This window comes from Rhinatrema bivittatum, chromosome 8 (genome assembly GCF_901001135.1).
Source record: "Rhinatrema bivittatum chromosome 8, aRhiBiv1.1, whole genome shotgun sequence".
NCBI classification, from domain to species: Eukaryota; Metazoa; Chordata; class Amphibia; order Gymnophiona; family Rhinatrematidae; genus Rhinatrema; species Rhinatrema bivittatum.
In genome coordinates this window covers 239,330,968-239,355,239 of record NC_042622.1, presented here as the reverse complement: position 1 = coordinate 239,355,239, position 24,272 = coordinate 239,330,968, and the positions used below count along the sequence as shown (strand labels likewise).

Sequence of the window (24,272 nt, the reverse complement as noted above, 5' to 3'; positions counted from 1 at the left end):
GTTGCCTCTCACTTTATCGGAGGTGGGTCAAGATCACATCAGACCAGTGGGTTCTGGAGGTGATAAGAGATGACTGCTCAAATTTCTTAGTGTTCCTTGGGACGTTTTCATGGTGTCTCCCTGCAACTCTCTGCAGAAGACAGGTAGTGGAGTGTATGTTGTCAAGACTCCTCAGCCTGCGGGCTGCGGTTTCCAGTGCCCACGTCTCAAGAAAATTCAGGACAATATTCCATTTATTTCATTGTGCCCAAGGAGTGCTCTTTTCGCCCCATCCTAGAGCTCAAAGGGGTCAACTGTTATTTACGGGTGACTCATTTTCGCATGGAAACCTTGCGCTGATAATGGCAGTACAGTCGGGAGTTTGACGTTTCTGGACTTGTTCGCGGCATACCATTTATTATTCCCATCCGGCTAGAGCACTATTTCTGCGTTTTGCGGTTGGGGGGGGGGCACGTCATCAGTTCGAGCGCTACTTTTTATTTTGGCCACCGCACCCAGAACTTTTTCAAGGTGGTGGTGGCAGAGCTGAGAGAGGTTGGGATTCTGATACACCTGTACTTAGACTGGCTGATTCAGGCCAAGAGTCTGGAAGAGAGCCTTCGGATCTCGCACAAGTTGATTTCCTTGTTGCATGAGCTAGGTTGGATGGTGAGCCTGGCCAAGAGCAATCTTCAGCTGTCACTGTCACTGGAGTATTTCTGTGTTCGGTTTGACATGAAGCAGGGCTGGGTGTTCTGCCTGGGGGCCACATTCAGAAGCTGATGATGCAAGTGCATCTATTGATGAATTTGATGCATCTGACAGTGTGGTCTTATCTACAGGTACGTGGATTGATGGAGGCAACCCTGGAGATGGTGCCTTGGTCAGGGCACATATGCATCCTCTTCAGCGCACTCTGCTGTCTCGTTGGAACCCATAGTCTCAGAACTATTCGATTCGGCTCGGCCTACCAATGGAGATCTGCATACACCTGCAGTGGTGGTTACAAGTGGATCATCTAAGAAAGGGGGTTTCCCTAAAGTCACCAGACTGGCTAGTATTCATGGCAGATGCGTACCTCCAGGGTTGGGGAGCTCACTGTCAGGAACTGACAGCGCAAGGGTGCTGGAGTACAGAAGTCTCTCTGGAGCATCAACCAACTTAGAAGCCTGTGCCATCCAGTTGGTGTGCTTATGATTCAGCAACCAATTGCAGAGTCGCGCAATCTGGAAAATGTCGGACAATGCAACGACCATGTCTTACATCAGTTGGCAGGGAGAGGAACCAAGAGCAAGCAAGTGTCTCATGAAATAGCCCAACTTATAGAATGGGTGGAAGTGCATCTTCAGGAGATCTCAGCCTCACATAGTGCGGGAAAAGAGAAAGTAAGAGCCAACTTTCTCAGCAGAGACTAGATTCGGGAGAATGGAAGTTGTCAAATGAGGCATTCCAGCTCATAGTGGATCACTAGGGCCTTCCATTTCTGGACCTGCTGGTGACTTCTTGCAATACGAAGATTCCTCGCTTCTTCAGTCGCAAGAGAGATCAAAAGTCCTTGGGCATCGATGCCGTCATGCAGGAGTGGCCAGAGGGCAAGCTACTTATAAGCCTTCCCCTTTAGCCCATGTTGGGCAGAATGATTTGGAGGATTGAGTCACATAAGGATGTTTCTGGTGGCGCCAGATTGGCCCAGAAAACTGTGTATGCAGATTTGTGAAGGCTCCTAATGGCCTTTGAATAAAAGATAAAGATAAGACTCTCCTCTCCAGTTTCTGGCTCGCAGGAATATGCTTTGGCAGGGGCCGGTTCTTCATGAAGATACAACTCTATTGTGTCTGGCAGTATGGCCCTTGAGAGGGCTCTGCTGCTGAAGCATGGATATTCTGCTGCGGTGATCGCCAACTTGCTACAAGCGAGAGAGTTCTCCACTCCTTAGCCTATGTGCGGGTTTGGCGAGTGTTTTGAGGCGTGGTGTGAAGATTAAGGGGTTCCACCCCATTTGGTTAAAATCTCGCTCATTTTGGAATTTAGCCTGATGGATTGAATAAAGGATTGGCCATTAATTCATTAAAGGTACAGGTGGTGGCTCTTACCTGTTTGAGGCCAAGTGAATGGTGGACCCTTGTTGGCTCATCTGAATGTGGCCCGTTTCTTAAAAGGAGTGAAGTATCTTCATCTCCCCTTGCAATTTCCAGTGCCTTTGTGGAGTCTTAATCTAGTTTTGGATTTTTTTGGCAGGCCCTACTTTTTGACTGATGCGTAGCCTTTCCTTGAGGTTACTGACCTTAAACTGTATTTCTTGAGGTAATTTGTTCAGCACATAGGCTTTCCGAAGTGCAGGCCTCATCTAACCGGGAGCCCTTTCTTTGGGTGACTCCAGGGGCAATACAGCTATATACTGTTCTTTTTGTTTTTACCAAAAGTGGTTTCAGATTTTAACTTGAATCAGTCAGTTTCCCTGCCGTCTCTGGACAGGAAAAGATGCAGAGGAATATCGCTTGTTAGGGCCCTTTGATGTCAAGAGACGTATTTAGAGGTTACTAAACATCTCAGAAAGAAGGGTCGCCTGTTTGTCTCCACGGGGGGAGTAAGTAAATAGGGCGACCTAGAGTCTCAGGCTATGATAGCATGCTGGATTAAGGAAGTAGTCACAGCCGCGTATGTGGATGCCAAGTAGCAGTTGCCTAGTCAGCTTAGAGCTCATTCCACTAGAGCTCAGGCAGTGTCATGAGGGGAGGTTAGATTGTTGTCTCCCGTCGACATTTGCTGAGCTGCGAACACACCTGGGGATAGGGAAATACTTACAGTACCTGAATGTAATCCACTTTGAAGCGCTGTGAAAAGTGAAATATAAATCTAAATAAAAATCTGAACCTTTTGCGCGTGCAGTGTTGATTGGACCATGGACAGCCTCCCGCCCTGTTAGGGAGTAGCTTTGGTACATCCCACTGGTCCTGGATCCACCTGTCTGTATGATAAGAGGGAAAATGACTACTTCCTGATCTCCTTTTCTTTAATAAGGACAGGTGGATCCACCTTCCTGCTCTTGGCTTCTGGATGGTTGTGCTATTGTCATCCTTGTGTGGCTGCGTGTTCCAGGGAGTACTGGTAAGTGTTACTCCGATACCTAGACTAGTGTTATTACACTCTGTCTGAGCTCAGTGTTTTCCTGTTGGCTGAATGCTGAAATGGTTATCTGTTAGTAACCATTTTGTTAGTGTGTCCACAATTGACTTTTGCAGAGAATACTGGTGGTCTGATGTCACTGCAGGGGTACATATGTACTGTGATGTCAGCTTTACTTCGTCTCCATCTGCTGGTAGAGGTCATAACCTGCTGGTTCTGGATCTACCTGCCTTATTAAGAAAAGGAAATTATCAGGAAAGTAGTAATTTCTCCTTGGGCGTCCAAATTTTGGTCATCCATTGTTAATGCATTCCTAGGATCCTAGCACCTAAGCTCTTCATAAGAGAAGTATGTACTTATGGGATGTCCTGTCTTAAATATAGGCATAATAAAACAACAAAAGGCACCACTCTTGTCAAATATTTATAGAGGCTCCAAAACAACAATATATATTACTTTCACAAAACTTAAATAGTAACAAGATAGTATGTATATGGCCTTTACTGAGCAATTTAATAAACTGAATGAATCTATAGAGAAATTTAAAGCTGACATTAAAAAATTAAAATTTGATAAATTCCAGAGAGATGCAAGAGATTATACCCAAGGATGGGTATAATGTTTATCCCTGGATGAGTGATTCAACAAGATCTAAACCTAGAATAACTACTTTTGACTCTGGCAGCGAAGAGTCTTCAGGTGAAGAGGTGTTTTTCGACCTACAGACAATCAAGATAAAAGGGGAGACAATCGTTTTTTAGGCCGAGGCCGTGTATATCGACGTCCACCTCGGTCACAGGGAGTCAACTGGCGGGACGATTCTCTACAGAACAACAGACAGACTCGTTCCAAAACTCATCTCAATCCCTAATTTGCAATCTATCTTCAATAACTCTTACCGCTTCACAAATACAGGTGTTAGAAAAAGGACTGACGTTTATTCCATCTCCTAAAGCAGATTTATTTAAATTAGAAGTTGCTTTGTTCAAATTCATCAGGACATTAAACATTTCTTCACAGATCAACCTAGTACAGTTGATATTTCAATATTAAAAAATAAATCAGCTTGGTTTCCTCCTGGTCAGTTAGACCCTATCATTTCTACATTTCACCAGAGGATATTGAAAGATTTAAAAGATAATTTCTCCAGTAAGCGTGCTTTTTCAAATTTGACACGCCAAGAAAATTTTGCTTTGAAATCACTCCGAGAAAATACCAATTTGATTATTAAACCAACAGATAAGGGTGGCAAAATAGTGTTCTTAGATCGTATACAATATATTGCTGAGGTTCATAAACAATTGAACAATCGATCCTTTTATAAGCTGATCCTACTATTGAGTTCACTAGAGATATTGAGAAATTGGTTAAAACAGGTTTAGATCATTGTTTTGAAACTCTATAAGTATTTAACAAGATATATATATATATATATATATATATATATACATACTATCTTGTTACTATTTAAGTTTTGTGAAAGTAATATATATTTTTTTTGAGCCTCTATAAATATTTGACAAGAGTGGTGCCTTTTGCTGTTTTATTTTGATCGACAGGACCCTTTAAGTGCTCTTTGGTGTTTTTTGTTAAATATAGGTATCCCATACTTAGGCCCTCTAAGACTGGGTATCCTGTTTTTGGATGTCCTATCCGGGCTTGCCTTGTACAGGACGCAAAGTTGGATGCACAGTTGTCAGATGCTTGTTTGTAAGCGTGCTGCTAGTGGACAGCTTATCCATGGCACTGGTAGCAAGAATCCTAAGCACCTTGCAATTTGCACTACTTGACATTTTCAGGCATCACAGCAGGTTGTCCCCTCTAATCTTATGAGCACTGCCTGGAGGCTTAGGGAGAGTTGTCTCCCACAGATTTGGATGAGCCTGGCCCTTCCCAGCAGGATTCAGGAATGGGACCGGAGAATGATCTGTCAGAAGTTTTGCCTGGTTTTGAGGCTCCCCTAACTGGAATTTCAGCAAGGAAAGACTTTACAGTGAATACCCCTCCAATGCCCCCTGATTTTTTAAATTTTTTCAAGGGCTTCAGTCTCCTAATGTTCAGCGGAACCGGCTAAAACTGGAAGTTAAGGCGTGCAGGCTATGTAATCCCCACAGGTCTGGCACAATGGATAAGTGTTAGAGTATGCCCGGCTTGCTGCGGGTTTCACTGATGGGGACCCCACTGGCTCCAAATACGAGAAAAATCCCTGAAGGGTAAAGAACTTCGACTGGGTTTGGAGTAATATAGATGGGTCACTGGCTCTGATCTCCCAGCCACTGATGATGCTGGGAGTACTGGGTGTTGGTTCCATGTTTATGCCAAAGAAGAATCCTGTTTTAGTGCCTTGTTTGGCCTTGAATGGTGTGCTCCGGAAACTAATGTTGAAGGGGAACAAGCCTTGGTAGGGCTGTAATCCCTGGATCCAACAGCGAGAGTAGTTGTGTTTTTGGAAAGTTATTGCACTGGTGTGTGCAGTCTCCAAGCAGATGACCTTCCTGCAGATGGAGAGACATTGGAGAATTAAGGCTATCCTTATGCAGGTCTTAAGGCTGGTGGCAATGAATTGCAGTTAACCTTTTGCTGCTCCCTGGTGGTTCATGCTTGCTACTATTTCAGGAAACCAATAAGATTGGTTGGAATACCAGGGCGGTGATGGAACTGGCTGCTGCCATTTTGGTGGATTTTGGCTGCGCCTTAGTCCTATGAAATTGTCCTTAAAGGATTACTCTTGGTTCTAGGAATGAGTTGGAGAAGTTCTTGGAGAAGACCATTAACTGCTATTAATTAAATTGACTTAGAGAATAGCCATTGGTATTACTGGCATCGGTTACATGGGATCTACTTAGTGTTTGGGTACTTGTAGCCTGGATTGGCCACTGTTGGAAACAGTATGCTGGGCATGATGGACCCTTGGTCTGACCCAGTATGGCAACGTCTTATACTGCTTATGTTTCTTAATGCCAATAGGTGAGGTGAGTCCCAAGTTCCTCGTTTTCCAGAAGATTATGTATTTTCAAGTTGTATGTAAGTAATTTGTTTTTATTGTAAACTACTTTGGAAAGGTGGTATATCAAGTTCAGTAATAAAGTCAATTATCCCAAGCCTTCAGCCACTCTCCTAATAATTGTAATAAAAGTATTTGTAGTACATTATTGCAATTGTCTGTCTTATATCTGTTTTAACTTTGTTGCAGTGCTTTCTGGATCGTAACCTAACATTAGAAATAAAACACTGTTTATCTTGAAACCTGCAGTTGTGCTGACTTAGGATGTGAGTGTGGCGTGAAGTGTTTTGTGTACCATATTGTGTCAGGAAGGGAACTTGCAGGATACTGGCCATGGTCATTTGTGTTTCAGGGCAGCAGATCCTGTGGTAAGGGAGCCCACAGGGTGCTGGCCTTGTTTGTGTTTCAGGGCATGGGGTGTGTGTCTTACGACACCCACAGAGTGAACCTGCAAAAGCAAGTGATTCTGGTCTTGAGTAAAGCCATAATTTCCATAGAATCTGCAAGAAAGGATAAAGAAAACTGCAGGGTAGTGGAACACAAAATGGCTGCCGCTCAGGAGGAAGACCCACCATCTTTAGTAAGAAATTCCAGAGTCACTGAAGTAGTTGTGGTTGTACTAGCTCTAGATGGTGAATTCAAAAAAAGGTATGAGAATTGAAGGAGTAAGTGCATAGTTAACAAAATTTGAGAATTAGCTGAGGGAAGCAGAGGTTTGCATCTCTGGGGTAGAAGACTGCACAAGCAAACTGGAAATGAAGTTGGCCACACTCTAATTGCCAGTGCACAGAAAAAGTGGAGGAACTAGAGAATAGGTCCTGTTGGAACAATATGCATTTTTAGGGATCTCTGAAACCATGGCAGAGGCAGATTTAGTGGAGACTTTGGAAGCTTGGCTGACACGAGAATTATAATTAATGGGGGCATGTCCTCTGTTTGAGAGCACACTGCTTAAGCATAAGGAAGGGAGGAAACAAGGCTTAAATCTGATTTATTTATTTATCGAGTTTTATATACCGTCCGGTTTCACCATCACAACGGTTTACAAAGTTTCAATGTTTAATAGGGTGTTTAAAAATTCACGTGCTTGTTAACATATTTATTGTAGGCGTTATAAGAGAGTTCGTTGTTGAACTGTGCAGGTTAAATTACGTGCTTTGGATTGGTTCTACATGTTTATATGGGTCGTTAGGGTCATTGGGTGTTTTGATGGGCTTTGGTGAACATCCAAGTTTTTAGTTCTTTTTTGAAGGTTTTTAAATTTTGCTGTGTTCTCAGTTCGGTTAGGAGGGTGTTCCAGAGTTCAGGGCTTCCTAGGGATATGGTTGTCTTCAGAGTTCAGGTACGTTTTTGGTGAGCTGGTGGAATTTTTAATAGACCTGTAGACCTGCAAACCTATTGAATTTTTCTCATAATTCGGACATTAAGGGCTTGGAGGACTTTACAGAGAATCCAAAATTCTGATTTTCAGGATTATTCTGCAGGGGTATTAACTCGGTGCAGAGCATTCTCATCGATTTGTTCATGATGGATAGAGAAGAAAATCTGTTTTACTTTCTAATTCCCTGCAAAGCTCTGTATATATATGAGGGGAAATGCAGCTTTTTGACACCGTGGAATCAGCAGTAGTATTTCTTTAGTCACTGTAGGCAGTGTGAGGTATCTAGCAGTAGCTATCCTCTGGTATGCGGCTGTAAGTTCAAAACTTTCTCTCAAAGTTGCATCGTGTTATAAAGAGTGCCTCTTGGCTAATGGAATTGTATGCATGGGGGAGTCTCTTCATACCTATGGGGTTTGCACGCTGTATATAGTGGAAGTTGAGAAATTGTGTGAAGTCTTTTATGAATGGAGGAAAGGGAAATGCTTATTAAGGCCTACACAAGAATGACATTTCGGCTTTCGATGGCTCTCTGTTCTTTCCTCTTCTCCCAATAGCTTGATGACGGGGGTTACCTGTCATTATGGGTAGGGCCCATTAACATCTCCTTTCTACGTATATTATTTGGAGCCGCCACAAGAACATTTGGGACCTGTGGTGTTGATATTTGGCAAAAAAAACTATAAGGGAGCATTACTTGTTTGATTCTTTGATTTAAAGCCTTTTGAAGTTAGGGTTAAAGCAAGGAGCAAATTATGCTACTTAAGTGTTCTTTTCTGTGTTTTCTGGGGTTTTCTTTCTTTCTTTTTCCTTTTCCCCCTTTTCTTTTGCTTCCTTTCTCAGATATAATAATCTATCTGGTTGAATAGGTGGGATTGGGGATGGTCCTCATGAGTCATAAGTGAATGACACCAAGGTTGGGTGTGGTGGGGGGGCTTAAGGTTACATTGCTGTGGGAGTAGGGGTTCGGGAATACAGGCAGAAGGAATGGGTGGAGGGAGTGTGCTATTGAGATAGTAGCAGAGTTAAGAAGTTCAAAGCCTCAAAATGTATTTAACATTTTTATACTGCATTATCCTATTTTCTAAACGGTTCACAAACATTCATGAAAGCAGCAAACAGTTACACTGCAAAACAGTACATCATCACAAAGAAACAGGCATGGATAATTGCTAGTGCAATCGGAATTACTGCTTGGAATGTTTCTGGCATTGCTCAATAGTAAAGAGAAAAGCTTGCAAGTTCTCAGGTTTAAATTGTATATAGCCATGCTTTAAGAAACAAAACTGGATGATCTGGAACAATCAAATTAAGACAATGGGTAGGTAAGGTGGTTTTTTGCCTCTTTTAGTGGCAATAGAGCAGGTGTTGCCATATTGGTGGGTAAATATATTCCCTTAAAGAAACTTGACTAATGCTGATGGTAGATATTTAATCATAGAAACTACAGTTTATGGATTTTCTATAGTGCTTTCTAATATGTACTTAATGTTTACTGTCATACATTCTTTACCAAGCTGATTAACCACCTAATGCAGTATTTAAACATGCTTTTGATTGTAAGAGGGAATTTTATGTGTTTGATAATAAACTAGACAGGAATACTCCTTGAGCAGGTGTTTTGCATGCACAGAAGAAGAGTCCACCACTTGTGTGTTCCAGATATGATTGACATTTGGACTGTCTTTCATTTCCTAGAAAGATTACACAAACATCTCAAAAGTCCATAATAATAAATCTAGATTATTTGCTAGTATCTAGAACAGAATTTTCTAAAGTAGAGAATGTGGAGATAGGACTTTTAGAAATCTCTGATCACTCTCCTGTGTGACTGGAGTTAGGAGTCCAAGAAAAAGCCAGGCAGGGGAATTAAATATTTCCAACCTGTTTCTATAAAGATAAGTTTTCAAGACTTTATTGTCCAAAAAGAGTATGCTGAGTTCAATAGAGAACATCGCCATTCCCCTATTCTCTGCTAGAACAAGGCTAAAGCTATTCTTAGGGGAGATATATTATTTGTGGCCAAGAGGAAAACAGGTTGAGACTGGAAACTATTTCTTCTGGAAAAACAATTGGAAATAGTAAACCTTACTATGGACAATTTGTTCAACTGAAAATAAAGCCAAAATAATTGCATCACAAGGTGCACTTAAACTCGCTAATACACCAACAAACAAAGGAAGGACTTCTGTTTTATAAATACAGGTTCTTTTCCTTTAGTAGCAGGGCAAGGGAAATTATTAGTGAATATAGTTAAATCAGTATCAGATCCCAAATTTATAAATTATGTTAAAATGTAAAGTTGGGGGAAATAACTCCAGGGAGCAGATTTGTCAAATATTTCAGGCGTTTCACCCTGGAGCTTTATAAAGCAGTCTGGTAGCTTAGAGGAGATGAGTTATATTCACTCAGTGCGTCTCCTGAAGTTAATGGGGCAGCAAATACACAAGTTAAGTCCTCCCAGGGTGTTAGAAGAACTGTGCAGTGGAGGTGAAACAATCTTAAGTTTTTTATAAGGCTCCTGATCTGGATTGTATTTTCAAGTTAATTTTATAAGATTTTGCTGGATCATATAGCTGCGCCATTGATTTTAATATACATGGCAATTAATCGGCCAGGAAGCTTTCCCTTGAGAACAAATATGACAACTATTAGTCAGACCTAAACCTGGATTTGTAATGTGCTACCCAGATCATACAGACTCATTTCCCTATTGAACTTTGACATGAAAGTATTGGCAAAAGTTATAACCAACTGGTTGGCAAAAGTCATGACATATTTGATTGGCATTGCAACAGTGGGCTTTTGTAAAGAATAGGTATGCAGTACTAAATGTTTGTAAAGTATTAGCTTCTTTGGAATATGCTAAATGGTACATTTCCTAATGTGTAGCAGACTCAGGACCAATGGGTATAGTGTACTCCTGATAGTTGGAGACCAGATCAGATTTCAATCTGACGTTCAGTCCTAGTAATATACCCCTGCAAGAAGTGCAGCTGTTTAGTATTTTCCATCTCCATAGCAGTTAGGGACTCTATGCATGCTAGCACAGCGTTAGAGTAATTTTACCAAGAAAACCAAATTAAGAAAGAAATCTTACCTCTACAGACTAGCCCCGCTCTCCTGCGGTGACACCCATTGGGTCCCTCCCCAGTTGAGATTTCCCGAGGTGATTTCCACAATCCCTCGGCGGGGACTTAGCCCCCGACATCGGGTGAGGCTGAGGGCAAGCGGGGTGCAACCTCGAGCATGGTGGTGAAGGTATTTTCCCTCTCCCCCGCAGCCGGAGACCGCCCAGAACGAAACAGAGAAGCGCCGAGACAAGTTAAGGTAGAAGCCTATTTTAAAAGTTCTCCTGTCTCCGAAGCTCGAGGAGACACCACAGGTCGCTAGCCGGGACCAGTGCCACTGGGTTGATCGGCCCTAGCAGGGCTAGACCCCGGGTCAGATCAGAGGGGCCCTCCCACATGGAGACCCTCCAGGTGGTCGCCATATTGTCCGCGTGGTTGCCGTCACCATTTGGTTCTGTTCCGCCGCCCTGTCCGCGCTTCGATCCGTGCGCACAAATACCTTGTGCACACAGTGTCATACGCTTAAGTACCGGGCGCACAAAGTGACGCGCATAGCCACGCGCTTACTGGGCCATGCGCATAATTTGACCTGTGCACACAACAGCGCGCACATCTCCCTGCACATGCGCACCAAACATAATATAAATCAAATAAATAAATAATAAATAAATAAATTCTTCAAAGGTCTGCATACCTTCATCCTTATGCAACCAGGGCCTCCTATAATGCGGTCACAGGTTCCACCAGAGGACCCCAACATGCCAGGACCCTCTATGCCCAGGGAAGTGATCCCACCGCCCAGAAGCCCCACCTTCGGGGACACTGTCATCTCAGAGGAGGAGTCAGAACCCCTGGAGGAAGGGGAACTCCCGGGGACAGAACCTCCATCGAACCATGAGATGCTTCTTCACCAAAGACGAGCTTCCAGACCTGGTCACACACAGCTTAAAAGAGCTTGCCATCCCGGGCACAAGTGCCTTGGGGGAACCTAAGACAAACCCACTATTAGAGGGACTCGTCAGACCTCCTTCCATTTCCCACTATTACAAGCCATCCAGCAACTAATTGACCTGGAATGGGTGCCCTAGAAACTACATTCAAAGGGGGCCAGGGTTTGGCAGCCATGTACCCTCTGGACCCCGCCGCCAAAGATCTCCTGGCATGTCCGAAAGTGGATGCCATGGTCTGCGCTGTCTCGAAGCGCACTACTATCCCAGTGGAGGGAGGAGCAGCACTCAAGGATGCTCAAGACAGACGTCTGGAATCTATCCTCAAACAGTCCTTTGACGTCTCCGCTATGTCTTTACAGATCGCGGCCTGCTTAGCACCGACCAGGAACAACACTCCTGGGGAGGCCCTGGAACCAGCGGTATCATTCCTCGCAGACGCCACTTTGGATCTGGTACGCACAGCAGCTAGAGGAGACTTATCCGTCATGGCAGCCAGAAGACAAATCTGGCTCCGAAACTGGTCAGCTGACACATCCTCCAAAACGACTCACAAGGATGCCCTTCAAGGGAACACTCCTGTTCGGGAGCGAACTAGAGAAACTAGCCAACACATGGGGCGAGTCCCTACTGCCGTGGCTCCCTGAAGACAGAAATAAGAGAAACCAGCTATCCTTCCCCCGGACCTCCAGGGGCAGAGGATCACAGCGCTTCAACCCAGAAGCTCATATCAAGCGGCCCGCCCCGCAGGCCAGAGCCAGTCCTTTCGGAACAAGCACAATAAAAGGGGAGCCAGCTCGGGTCCAGGCCCCAGCCGCACCCCACAATGAAAATCAGCCGACCCATCCAAAGGAAGAAGCCATAGGGGGCAGACTTGCCCTATTCTACCAAAGATGGGTCGAGAACTTCGGACAAGTGGGTCCTATCCATCATTCGAGAGGGATATTACCTGGATTTTCACCACCTCCCTCCGGACAAGTTTGTGGAATCTCCCTGCCACAACTCTTCCAAGAGAATGGCAGTGGAAGCTACACTGACCAGATTACTAGCCTTAGAGGCTATAACAGTGGTGCCTCCACAACAAATACTGGCCATTATTCCATCTATTTTATCGTCCCCAAGAAAGAAGGAACGTTCAGACCTATCCTGGACCTCAAGGCAGTCAACCCTCACTTGAAGATTCCTCGCTTCTGCATGGAAACCCTGCGCTCGGTAATAAGGGCGATACAACCGGGATAGTTTCTTACCTCCCTGGATCTGTCGGAAGCCTACCTACACATTCCGATCAATCAAGAGCATCAGCGTTTTCTACGCTTCTTGATCCTGGACCGTCACTACCAGTTCCAGGCACTACCTTTCGGGTTAGCCACTTCACCCCGGACGTTCACCAAGATCATAGTGGTGGTGGCAGCAACACGAAGGAAGGAATCCGCGTGCACCCTTATCTAGACGATTGGCTGATCAGAGTGAAATCCCCAGAGAAACTCTACTGGAGAGCCTTGGGTGGGTGGTCAACACAAACAAGAGCTGCCTGCAGCCTTACCAATCTCTAGAATACTTGAGTCTGGTTCGACACCAAACAAGACAAGGTCATCCTGACACTGACAAGGAGATCAAAACTGATGACCCAGTTACGAACCCTGTTGAGCGAACTTCACCCCACAGCAAGGGATTACCTACAAGTTCTCGGCCTCATGGCATCCACACTGGAAGTGGTCCCATGGGCACGAGCTCACATGAAACCCTTAGAACACTCACTACTATCACGATGGAATCCATTGTCCCAGAACTACACCGTACGGCTTCAGCTCCCGGACAGAGTTCGAGCTCAACTATGATGGTGGCTACAAGAAGCCCATCTGAGCCAGGGAACAAGACTATCCTCACCACGGATGCCAGCCTACGAGGATGGGGAGCGCACTGCCAGGAGCTAACCGCCCAAGGACAATGGAACGAAGAAGAGTCGGGATGAAACATCAATCGCCTAGAAGCCTGGGCAGTCGAATTAGCCTGCCTAAGGTTCGGTCACAGACTCCAAGGCAAAGCGGTCAGAGTAATGTTGAACAATGCCACAACAGTGGCCTACATCAACCGTCAGGAATGAACCGGAAGCAAATAGGTATCTCTGGAAATAGACCTACTAATGTCATGGGCGGAAGTGAATCTTCAAGAGATCTCGGCTGTCCACATTGCTGGGAAAGACAACGTCGCGGCGGACTACCTCAGCAGAGAAAGTCTAGATCCAGGAGAATGGAAGCTGTCGACCATAGCATTCCAATTGATAGTAAACCGTTGGGGAAAACCAACCATGGACTTCCTGGCAAAACGGTCCAACGCCCAAGTACCCAGTTACTTCAGCTGCAGGCGGGAACCCCAGTCCCAGGGAATCAATACCCTGGTACAGACCTGGCCACAGGAGACTCTGTTATATGCCTTCCCGCCATGGCCCCTATTGGGCGCGATCATCCACAAGATAGAACACCACAGGGGACCAGTACTTCTAGTGGCCCCAGACTGGCCAAGAAGACCGTGGTACGCAGACAGGGAACCCCCTGCCGCTACCTCCACACAGAGACCTGCTCCAACAGAGACCGATCCTCCACAAGGATCCAGCTAGATTCTCTCTTACGGTCTGGCCATTGAGAGGACTCGCCTAAGGAGGAGCGGATACTCGGGGGCAGTAATTGACACCCTACTTCGAGCACGCAAGTTCTCCACATCCCTAACATACATAAGGATTTGGAGAGTATTCGAAGCCTGGTGCGAGGACCAATACATCATACCACGCTCAGTCAAAATTCCTGCAGAACTGCCTACAGAAGGGATTGTCCCTCAACTCCATCAAAGTACAGGTGGCCGCATTGTCATGCTACGGAACCGAGAGCGCAGCACAGCCTCTCACCTGGATGTCTCCCGCTTCCTGAAAGGAGTCTAGCACATCCGACCACCCCTGAAGTGGCCGGTGCCTCTATGGAACCTCAACCTGGTCCTAGATTTCCTAGCAGGAACCTCCTTCAGACCTCTCCGCGGCCTGTCTCTCCGACTATTAACATTGAAGACAGCCTTCCTGCTGGCAGTCTGTTCAGCCCGTCGTATATCCGAGCTACACGCACTGTCCTGCTGAGAGCCGTTCCTCAGACTCACGCCAGAAACCATCCAGTTACGCACAGTTCCGTCGTTCCTCCCAAAGTAGTGTCTCACTTCCACCTCAACCAAACCATCTCGCTACCATCGCCAGATGAACATAAGAATTCGGAAGAGGCTCTAAGTCTACGCCATCTCAATGTCTGCAGACTCCTAGTCCTATACCTGGAAAGCTCGGAATCCTTACGAAAGACGGACCATCTATTCGTCCTTCACAGCAGGAAGAAGCAAGGGGAAGCGGCCTCGCGAGCAACTATAGCCCGCTGGATCAAAGAAGTCATCAAGGTGGCCTACGTGGAAGCAGGCAAGCCACTGCCTTTACAAGTCAAGGCCCATTCTACTAGAGCCCAGGCAGTGTCCTGGGCGGAAACCAAGATGCTGTCACCCGCCGAGATCTGCAGGGCGGCGACATGGTCCTCCATCCACACCTTCTCCAGGTTTTACTGCCTGGATGTTCAGGCTCGGGAGGACACAGGATTTGCAAGGGCAAGTACTAAGTGGGTCATGGGCAGCCTCCCACCCGGTTCGGGAGTAGCTTTTATACATTCCATTGGTCCTGAGTCCATCTGCTACACGCTAGGAAATGAAGAAATTACTTACCTGATGATTTCGTTTTCCTTAGTGTAGACAGATGGACTCAGCATCCCACCCACGGCTGCCGTTACTCATGGAATTCTCGGGGGACATCCCGGAAGCGAGTGATTCACGGGTAAGCCATGCTTTCCTTCATCTAGGACACCCACCCTTCCGGGTGTCTGTTTCTCGGTTGAGGGCACTGGCGGTCTCCAGCTGTAGCCAATTCAACCAGTTCAAATGAATCAAGTTAACCAAGTTATAAAGTTAATCAACTTGTTCAAATTATTCAGTCATACATATATCCACAATGCTTTTCGAAGAGAATACTGAAGAGCTGCACTTCTGCAGGGGTATATGTACTAGGGCTGACGTCTGATTGAAATCTGATCCGTCTCCAACTGCTATCAGGAGTACAGTATACCCATTGGTCCTGAGTCTATCTGTCTACATTAAAGAAAACAAAATTATCAGGTAAGTAATTTCTCCAATATCCCCTCCTTAATGAGTCAGCTTTGATGCCAAAGAGGTGTTTGATAGGGTGGTTTGGATGTTTATGGTAGAGATGTTTGCAGTATTATGGTACAGAAGGCCAGTTTTTAAAACTGGCCAAAACTTGCTATGATGAACTGAAATAATCAGTTATGATCAAGGAGGTACTTTCCACCTCAGTAGTCGAGAAAAGCAAGGCAAAGTCGCCTTCTCTGTTTCTGTGGTCACTGGAACTATGTCTGAAACAAATAAGCAAATGTAAAGACATTGAGGACATATAAAGTGTAGCTACCACTTTAAAATAGCTGCATTTACATATGATTCCAATCCAAAGACTCTGTTCTACCTTTTACAGGAATTTCATAATTATGGCAGAATGGCAGTGTTTAAGTTGAATTTAGATAAATCTGAGGCATTACCATGATGGCTTTAGTTAAAAAAAAAAAAAAAAAAAAAAATCAATGGGTGGGAATTTTCCTTTGAAATTGGCAGGGAGTTCTTTAAAATATTTGGGGATTAGGCTTTCAAAAGATCTCATAAATCTTTATTTGCTTAATGCTTAATTTTGCTGTTTTCTTGATTAAACTTTTGTGTGTGTTTATTTGGTGTGCTTGTGAAGTGGATAATTAAAACTGAGGTCAGTTTTGAGGTCATTTATACTTGACACAGAGTTTTTGTATCAATATGTTTGTGTTTGAATTGTACTTTGCTATTTTGACCTAAGTTGTTAAAATGAATATCACAAGGGCAAAGGCTATCGGCGCCATTTTGATTACTGGCAACCGATGGCCCGAGTGCAGGAGATCACTCCTGAACCCCTGCTGGACCACCAGGGGCTTTTGGCAAGTCTTGGGGGACCCTCCTGACCCCCACAAGACTTGCCAAAAGTCCAGCGGGGGTCCGGGAGCAACCTCCTGCACTCGGACCGTCAGCTGCCAGTATTCAAAATGGCGCAGATAGCCTTTGCCCTTACTATGTCACAGGGGCTACCGGTGCCATTGGTCAGCCCCTGTCACATGGTAGGAGCACAAGATGGTGCCGGCCATCCAGTGCCCCTACCATGTGACAGGGTCTGGCCAATGGCACGGATACCCTGTCACATGGTAAGGGCAAAGGGCCATCGGCGCCATTTTGATTAGTGGCAGCCAACAGCCCAGAACGGGAGATTGCTCCCGGGACCCCTACTGGACCACCAGGTACCTGTAAAATGTTTTTTGGGGGTTGGGAGGGTGGGGGAAGCTAAGGAGTTTTAAAGGGTCGGGGTGGGTTTTTTGTTTATCGGCTCAGGCGCAGCCGATAAACAAAACCGCGATCGGGCCCGATGCAAAAAAAAAACCTACATGTGAATCGGAACCAGAATCTGAACCGGTTCCGATTCACATCTCTACTAGTTACTACTATCCTTTAGGGCTTCAAACAGGCTTGGTGGAGCCTCTGGAGTTCAGATTTTTAGATCATATTAAAATATCAAATTTACCTGTGCATCTTATGAATAATGTTTTGATATTCCCTGCGCTGAAGATCAGGAGATGGGTGTGTAATAGGCTGAAACCTAATCCCAAAGTGTCTCGTATCTGCCAGTTCAGGGAGATAGAGATTTTTTCTCCAAGGATGCAATATAAAATTCGATATATGGAGAGGAAAAGGGGTATATCTGGTTGCCCATTTGATAGATGAAGAGAGGATTTTAACACTTCAGGCATAAGGCAAGAAGTTTGGTACTTAATGATTTTTAAGATAAGGAATTTTGTTTGAGTTTAAGTCAATAGTCTGGTTGTGTCATGAAATTAAACAGAGGACTATGGGGTTTGGGCGTGAAAGGGGGAGTTGTAGGGAGTTAAGGGGATTATGAATAAAGGGGGGAGTCAGTTACATTACATGAAAGTTAAATTCTTATTTCTGTGGTATGATGCATCGTATGTAAAAGGAGCATTATAGGCTGTGCAGTGCTTTTCTGTTTATTCAATAAAAGATTTGCACCATGCACAGTGGCCTAAAAAGTTGACAGATCTGACCTAAATACACACGTTGCCGTACCCATTCTTAGCATTGATTGTGGACACAATTAAGGGGAAAGCTATTGTCTCCTTAATAAAAGGAATTCTATTTTGTGGCAACCAGAAATCAACACAAAAAGGTTCTTCTGTATTTGATTGTGCTGGAGGGGGAGAGGATGGAATTGGTTGAGAAGGGGGTGGGTGTTATGGAGACTTCAAGGTCCTTGCTAAGTGGAATTAAATTAGCCCCCTCGATGGACTTGGTGGAGCATTTTTTTAAATTGAATATGCATGGATATATTTAAGATGCCAAATTTGGGTGGGGGGAAAGACCTCTGAGGGGTTAGACACATATTAGAGGATTGGCATTACTCTCATGGGAGGTTGCTCTTTCTTCCATACTAGTTTGTTTATCGTACTGATTAGTTAGAAAAAAAAATAATAATTCCTCATTGGGCCTCCTGTAGTTTTCTATAGTGGGTTCTCTGGCTGTGGAAGCAAAAGTGAACACTTTAGCATAATGGTAAGCACCCATTTTGTGAGAATTGATTAGTGGCATTCATACTCCTGCAGAAATGTTATCACTTAGTAGAGGTTGCATACAGTGGACCCTTGACTTACAAACTCAATTCATTATTTGTAGACCGATGTGATATGTAATTGAACACCAGCATATAAAAACAAATAAATTCCAGAGGGCTGGTTGTAAGGTCAAGACTATTTTTTCCATAAAAAATAGTGGAAATACCATAAGGCATTCCGAACCTCCCAAAGCCCCCCCTTACCTAACATTTTCATAATAAAAGGGTTGTATAATGTTCGTAATTACCAGAAACACCTATAATTTTCCTAGTGTATTCACCAAAAGTTATAAAATGTGCCTAGCCTACCAGAAACAAACAATTTCATTCTGTACTCACCATTCAGGTTGACATCTTTGCTTGCAGGAAGTAGAGGAGGGGGGAGGATTTCACCCCTCCCCCACCCCCTCAGAGCACCTCCTCTGGTCCCCACAAACATCATTTCCCCCTCCCAGCATACTCATTCCTCCCCTCATGATACCTTCGCCTGTTAGCCAGCTGAAGTGCTACACTCCCTATTCGGGGTGCGGTGCTGCCACAGAAGCTTCCCTTGGTCACCGGTGATGTTGCTGCAATGCCGTGACGGGTCTGCCTATGGGCTCCTGTGAAACATTTGCAGCTCTGGGTGCACCTGAGAATGGACAGGCCTCATCGGCAGCCAGCCAATCACTGCAACAGCAGAGCAGAAGTCCCACTCACTAAGCCCAAAAAAACATGATTGACAGGAAAAAACGCCCAATTAGAATCAAACTGCACGCACGAGCGGTTTACACATGGCCTTGGCCGGCATTCAGGTTGTAACTGAAGACTTTGGTTGTAATTCAAAACTAAAGTTTTGGTTGTAACCAAGCTGTTCATATGTTGAAGCCGGGTTGTATCTTGAGGTGTCCCACTGTATTTGTATAAGATTGTCCAGCGATTGCAGTAAAGGTGAAGGTTCTGCTTTGCTTTGACAGGTTCTTCAGACATGAATGGACAGTTGCCCCCTCTTCCTAGCAATGCTGAGAATGGAAAAGCCAATGCAGAGGTGGTGGATTTAACACTGGACAAGCTCGTCTGAGGAAGACGAGGAAGAAGAGGAGGAGGAGGATGAGGATGGACCTCCCCAGAAACGGCGCTGTTCTTATGAGAAAGGTTTAGTGTCTGCCTGCTGACCGTGGAAGGCAGTCCTGAATCGGATGAAACTATGGACTTGAAAATTTTGGTGCTTGCTAGACTGGGGTGGGAAGGAAGAGCTGGTTCTTTCTGCCTCTCACCTATTTTCTGGCCCCCTCTTCCTACTGATTTAAGAACCCCCCAACCTCTCCAGTCTTTTTCTTCCTCTTCCAAGCTCCTATCTAAACTGTTTAGTTGCTGCTGGGATGGAAAAGCTGACTTAGTGAAAGTTTGGATCTCTGCCCCATTATCGAAGTGTTTCAGACTGGCAGCCAGCACTTGCCTAGACTCTCACAGCTCTTGTCCTGGATTGAGAAACCGTGGCAGTGTCTCGGCAGCTCATGCTGAAGTGTCTGCTGTGTGGGCAGTGGGTAGCCCCTCTCCATGTTTACACTGAGGTATGGGAACAGGTCGAGAGAGGTTTCAGTCTTCTCAATTGATGGCATCATATGGTTCAGTATCTGTTTTATAAGAATGAAATATTTTAGTGAAATAGAAGCCATGGGGAATGGAGGGGAGCAGAGAGGGAAAGTTGTGCTATCCCCTTTCCTTCCCTCTTCCCCCCCCCCCCCCCCCCCCCCCCCCCCACCACACACGCACACTTTGAGAACTGTTGTGTTGAAGTGCGGTAAATGGACATTTTGAAAGGTTAAAGAGAAGTATGGTCTATCACTGAAGTTCAAATTGCTGTTGGAGGAAAACCAGCTACTAGGCCCATGGCAGCAAGTAAGAGGAAACCATGGAAAGGAGTCTAAGGCCCTGGAATGGCCCTGTGCATATTTGGGGGTGGGGGAGGGGAAAAGACAGGTAATCAATTTCAAGCCATCTACCTCTGAAACCCCACTTCAGGTTTTTTTCAATGGTCAGATGATGCATAGCTCCTGCCTGGTCCTATCCTAGCTCTATACTTTGGGCACTGGAACAGAATAGGGTGCACTTCAAGTGCTCTCACCAGACTCAGGACATGAAAAGGCTCAAAATGCTTTCTGTATGATGTATCAAACTCACCCCTCACCCACCCCCACATGCATAAAGACTTTTTTCTTTCTGTTGTACAAATTTGTATTAACTTTGCATTCTCACCAGCCACTGTTATTCCTAAGTGAGAGGCTTGGTACTGGGGTTAGACAGTAACCATACCAACTTAGTGCTCTAAATGTATGCATCTGTGTCCATGCACAATCGCCTATTCCATGCTCCTGGGACTGCATAAGGTAAACCGAGGGCTGATGCCAACAAATATGCACAGAAAGCGGGCACTTGAACAGTCAGTGCCTGCTTTCTTAACATGCCCCCTTGCCTTGCAATATTTAAATTAGGGGGTCGCGTTACCAAGGAGGCGCTGGGATCACTTGCGCACCACTAGTGCCTTCTTGCTAACGAGAACCCAATCTGCGTCGGCCGTCCACCAGTTAGGAAAACAGACGCCAAGTTTATCATTGTTGGTTTTCCAAAACACTGTACAGCCGCACAGCCAGGGGGTTCAGGAAATGGACACTTGTCTGAGCATTAGTTTCCTGCACCTGACTGCTGGTGTGTTTTGTTTTTGTTTTTTTTTAAGTTTATTTAGTTTAGTTTTAACGCCTACTTAATATCGCAATGATATTAAGTAGGAGGCAGTACAGAAAAGTTTTTTCTGATTTTCTGTACTAGTTTTAAGAGTGCTCTGCTATTAACGTGTTGTAGAAGCACTGCATAAGGGGATTAGTTAGTGCCTGTACAACCCGTGTCCAATTGTGGGTTATACAGTGATCTCAGCTGAGCCCACTGTATGGCATCGACCCCCCCCCCGAGTGTGCAATTAACCTGCCATGGTTTTTTTGGAAATTGTATGGTCCCAGACTTTTGAAATCCTCTGGCTGGGATTTGGCAATGAAGTTGCTAAGAACAGGACAAACAGCATTGCAGACTGTTAATGTCGCCCTGAGGCTAGTGGCCTTCCTATGTACAACCTCATATTGTATACCCTAGATCCTCCTTTCTCTCACTAAATAGGTTTTCTTAAGAATTTATGTTCCCAGACCCTCATTCCCATCCCAGTACCTGTCAGCCTTGGAGTGCAGGTGTGCTGATACCTAGCCCCCCAAACCCCCCCCCCCCCCCCTTTGGAATACTGATATGTGATGATGAGAGATGAAAATATTTCCTGACCTTATAAAAGAAAATAGGTTTTTTGGTACACTTTAGAAAACAGGTTTCAGCCTCTTGTTTGAAGTCATTCCATCTTAGCTGACTGCTGGGTTAATTTATTCCATCTGGTTGTACAGCACTAAGTGACAACACTTCACACCCTCTTCTGAAAACTGCTCAGTGCCCCTGCAGCTAACTCTCCCATCTCCATCCTGTGGAGTCTTCAGGAATCTCTGCCAAGTCCTCAAACATCCAAAAAAGATAGTAGTAAAAAGTTTTCTCTTTTTTTTTTTTTTTTTTTTTTTTTTTTTTTTTTTGAGGTTATATAGTACTATATTTTTCAGCGCTGTGTGCTCTGGAGCAATGTTTCAGTCCAACTGACTCTAAATCTTTTAGCTTGTAAATCACAATTTACTTTTTTGAAACCCATCTGAACCTAGCATCCCCTTTGAGAAAACTTTGTTGCTGAGCATAAGCCTACAGATTTGAACCTTCCATTTGGCTGCCTTCTCTGGAGCTGAGAGAGGAAGGGACAGGTTCCATATCTTGGGGTGGTGTCCCAGATAAGCCTGGCAGCCCACAGCACACCCTTCGCATTCCTCTGAACACTACCAGAGAGAAAGTACCGTGGCTGCTCCAAGAGGATCTATCACTGTAAATAAATGAGATAGGAAAATAGTTTTCATTCAGCTTATGAAGACCCCCTCTCCCCTTGCTTCCAACCTTCACTCCGCATGAATGATTTGCAATTGCAAAGTTGACTACAAATTTTGATTCTAATATTTATATAGTTGAGGCTCCACTTCTGAGTGCTGTCAGGGTGGAGAAGTGTAAATGAAATGTCCTGACTCCTATCCCCAGGTCCTATCCTAGTATTACTCCCCTCCCCACCCCCCCAACCCCTAGCCATTGCCTGGGTCTTGCAGGCACAGGCCCACTTACGGTTAAGGATGGTATCAGAGAATAATTATTTACTGCAAACCTCAGATATATATTGTCCCGTTGCAAAATGAATTATTAATTTTATTACTCTAAATTAGAACAATTTTTTGATTTTCAGTGAAGCGGCAAAAAAAAAAAAAGGGGCTTGTATTCAGGTTAGAAGAAACATTGTTGCTCCGGTAAGAAGTTGTATTGTATCAGATGCATGGCCTGAGCAGACCTGGCCAGTGCTGGAGCTTAGATCTCCTGGGTTTTTTTCTTATTTTATTTTATTTTTTTGTTTTGGTTTTTTTTTCTAATATTCTCTATTCTATTAAATGGTTTTAAGCATTTGTAGGCCAAACCTTTGTTTGGGGAAATCATGTTTTTCTGTCTTCCCCTTTCATCTGGCCTCCTGTTTATTGTACATATTTTTTTTTCTTATGTCCTTGTTTTTTCTTTGTAAAAAAAGAAAAAAAAAGAAAAAATCTGAAATAAAATGAGCAAAAACCCCTCCCACATTATTTTTCTTTTCCTTCCGTATGCACTCTTCAGAGTTAAGAAAAAAAATTATAGTGTTTGTTACAATAAAGACAAATTTACATTTAAGTTCCTGGGCTTTTTTCATTTTTTGGCTGCTGTATTTTGGACTCCTATGTGGAGGTGGCAGCAGACGTTCTTGTTGTGTTGCATGTGATGGGGATACCCCTGATGGGCTAAAGTAGCACAATTCCCTATATTCCTGAAGGGTCAGGATTTGCAAGCTTGTTATTTTAATGGCACAAACAGGCACAGGTTTTCAGGATATCCATAATGAATATGCATGAGATAGATGTATGCCGATCTCTCTCATGCATATTCATTGTGGATATCCTGAAAACCTGGCCTGTTTGTGGTACTTGAGGACTGAAGTTCATCATAACTGTCCTGGTCTCAAAGGTAGGGTAGGAGGAGGATTTTGTGGATTAAAAGGGGTAACAGGTAGGATGGTTGTGGGGGAGGAGTGGATAGGGAGAGAAAGTGAGTGAGAAGGTGGGAAGAGTTTGCAAGGAGAAAGCTTAAAGAGGGGGAAGAGGAATTAAGAGATCAGATGGGTGTGGACAGAATGAGTGAGAGGATTAGAGTGGATGTAGGGCAGTGTAAGTGCACTGAAGGAATTCAGAGGGGGAGGAAAAGAATGGGGCAGAGGCAGGGACTTGGATAGGTGGAGAGTCAAAAGAGATAATCAGAAAGGAGGTGTGTAGGAGTAGTCCCTCTCGTCCCCGCCCCCCCCCAATCACAGATTCCTTCCTCCTCCCCCCCCCCCCCCCTCCCAGGAACCAAGTTAACCAAACTACACAAAATGTCAGAAACCTAATAATAGTAAATAATGGAAGAAAGAAATATTGTCCCATACACTCAGCCCAGTTTCAATTCTTCCACTTTGAGTATATAAATTCCCTTACAGACAAGCACCAGCTTCCCACCCTGTCTAAAGAAATGTAATCAATATTTTACTTAATGCCATATTTGCATATTTATTTTTGTAATTTTCAAACTTGCTTCAGAATCTAGTTTTGAACAGCTTCAAGCAACTGGGGCCTGTGCATATACAGCACCCTTAATTTAGTGCCTACCTGAAGTGCAGATACTAAGATCTGCAACAGAGTGGACACGCCGGAAGGAGTGGAGAGAATGAGATGGGATTTAAAGAAGCTGGAAGAGTGGTTGAAGATATGGCAGCTGAGATTCAATACCAAGAAATGCAGAGTCATGCATCTGGGGTGTGGAAATC

At 44.5% G+C, this 24,272-nt stretch overlaps 1 protein-coding gene across 3 annotated transcripts in view; it reads left to right on the top strand.

The window, feature by feature from the left end:
* PIAS4 (protein inhibitor of activated STAT 4) overlaps positions 1–22,659 on the top strand; it is a 130,919-nt gene extending 108,260 nt beyond the window's left edge. For all 3 annotated transcript variants that reach the window (XM_029614267.1, XM_029614265.1, XM_029614266.1), the window contains one exon: positions 19,249–22,659. In XM_029614267.1, coding sequence (XP_029470127.1) covers positions 19,249–19,288 — 40 coding nt within the window. In that variant the 3' untranslated portion in view covers positions 19,289–22,659. The remainder of the gene's footprint in view (positions 1–19,248) is intronic.
* Positions 22,660–24,272: the final 1,613 nt, after the last annotated feature.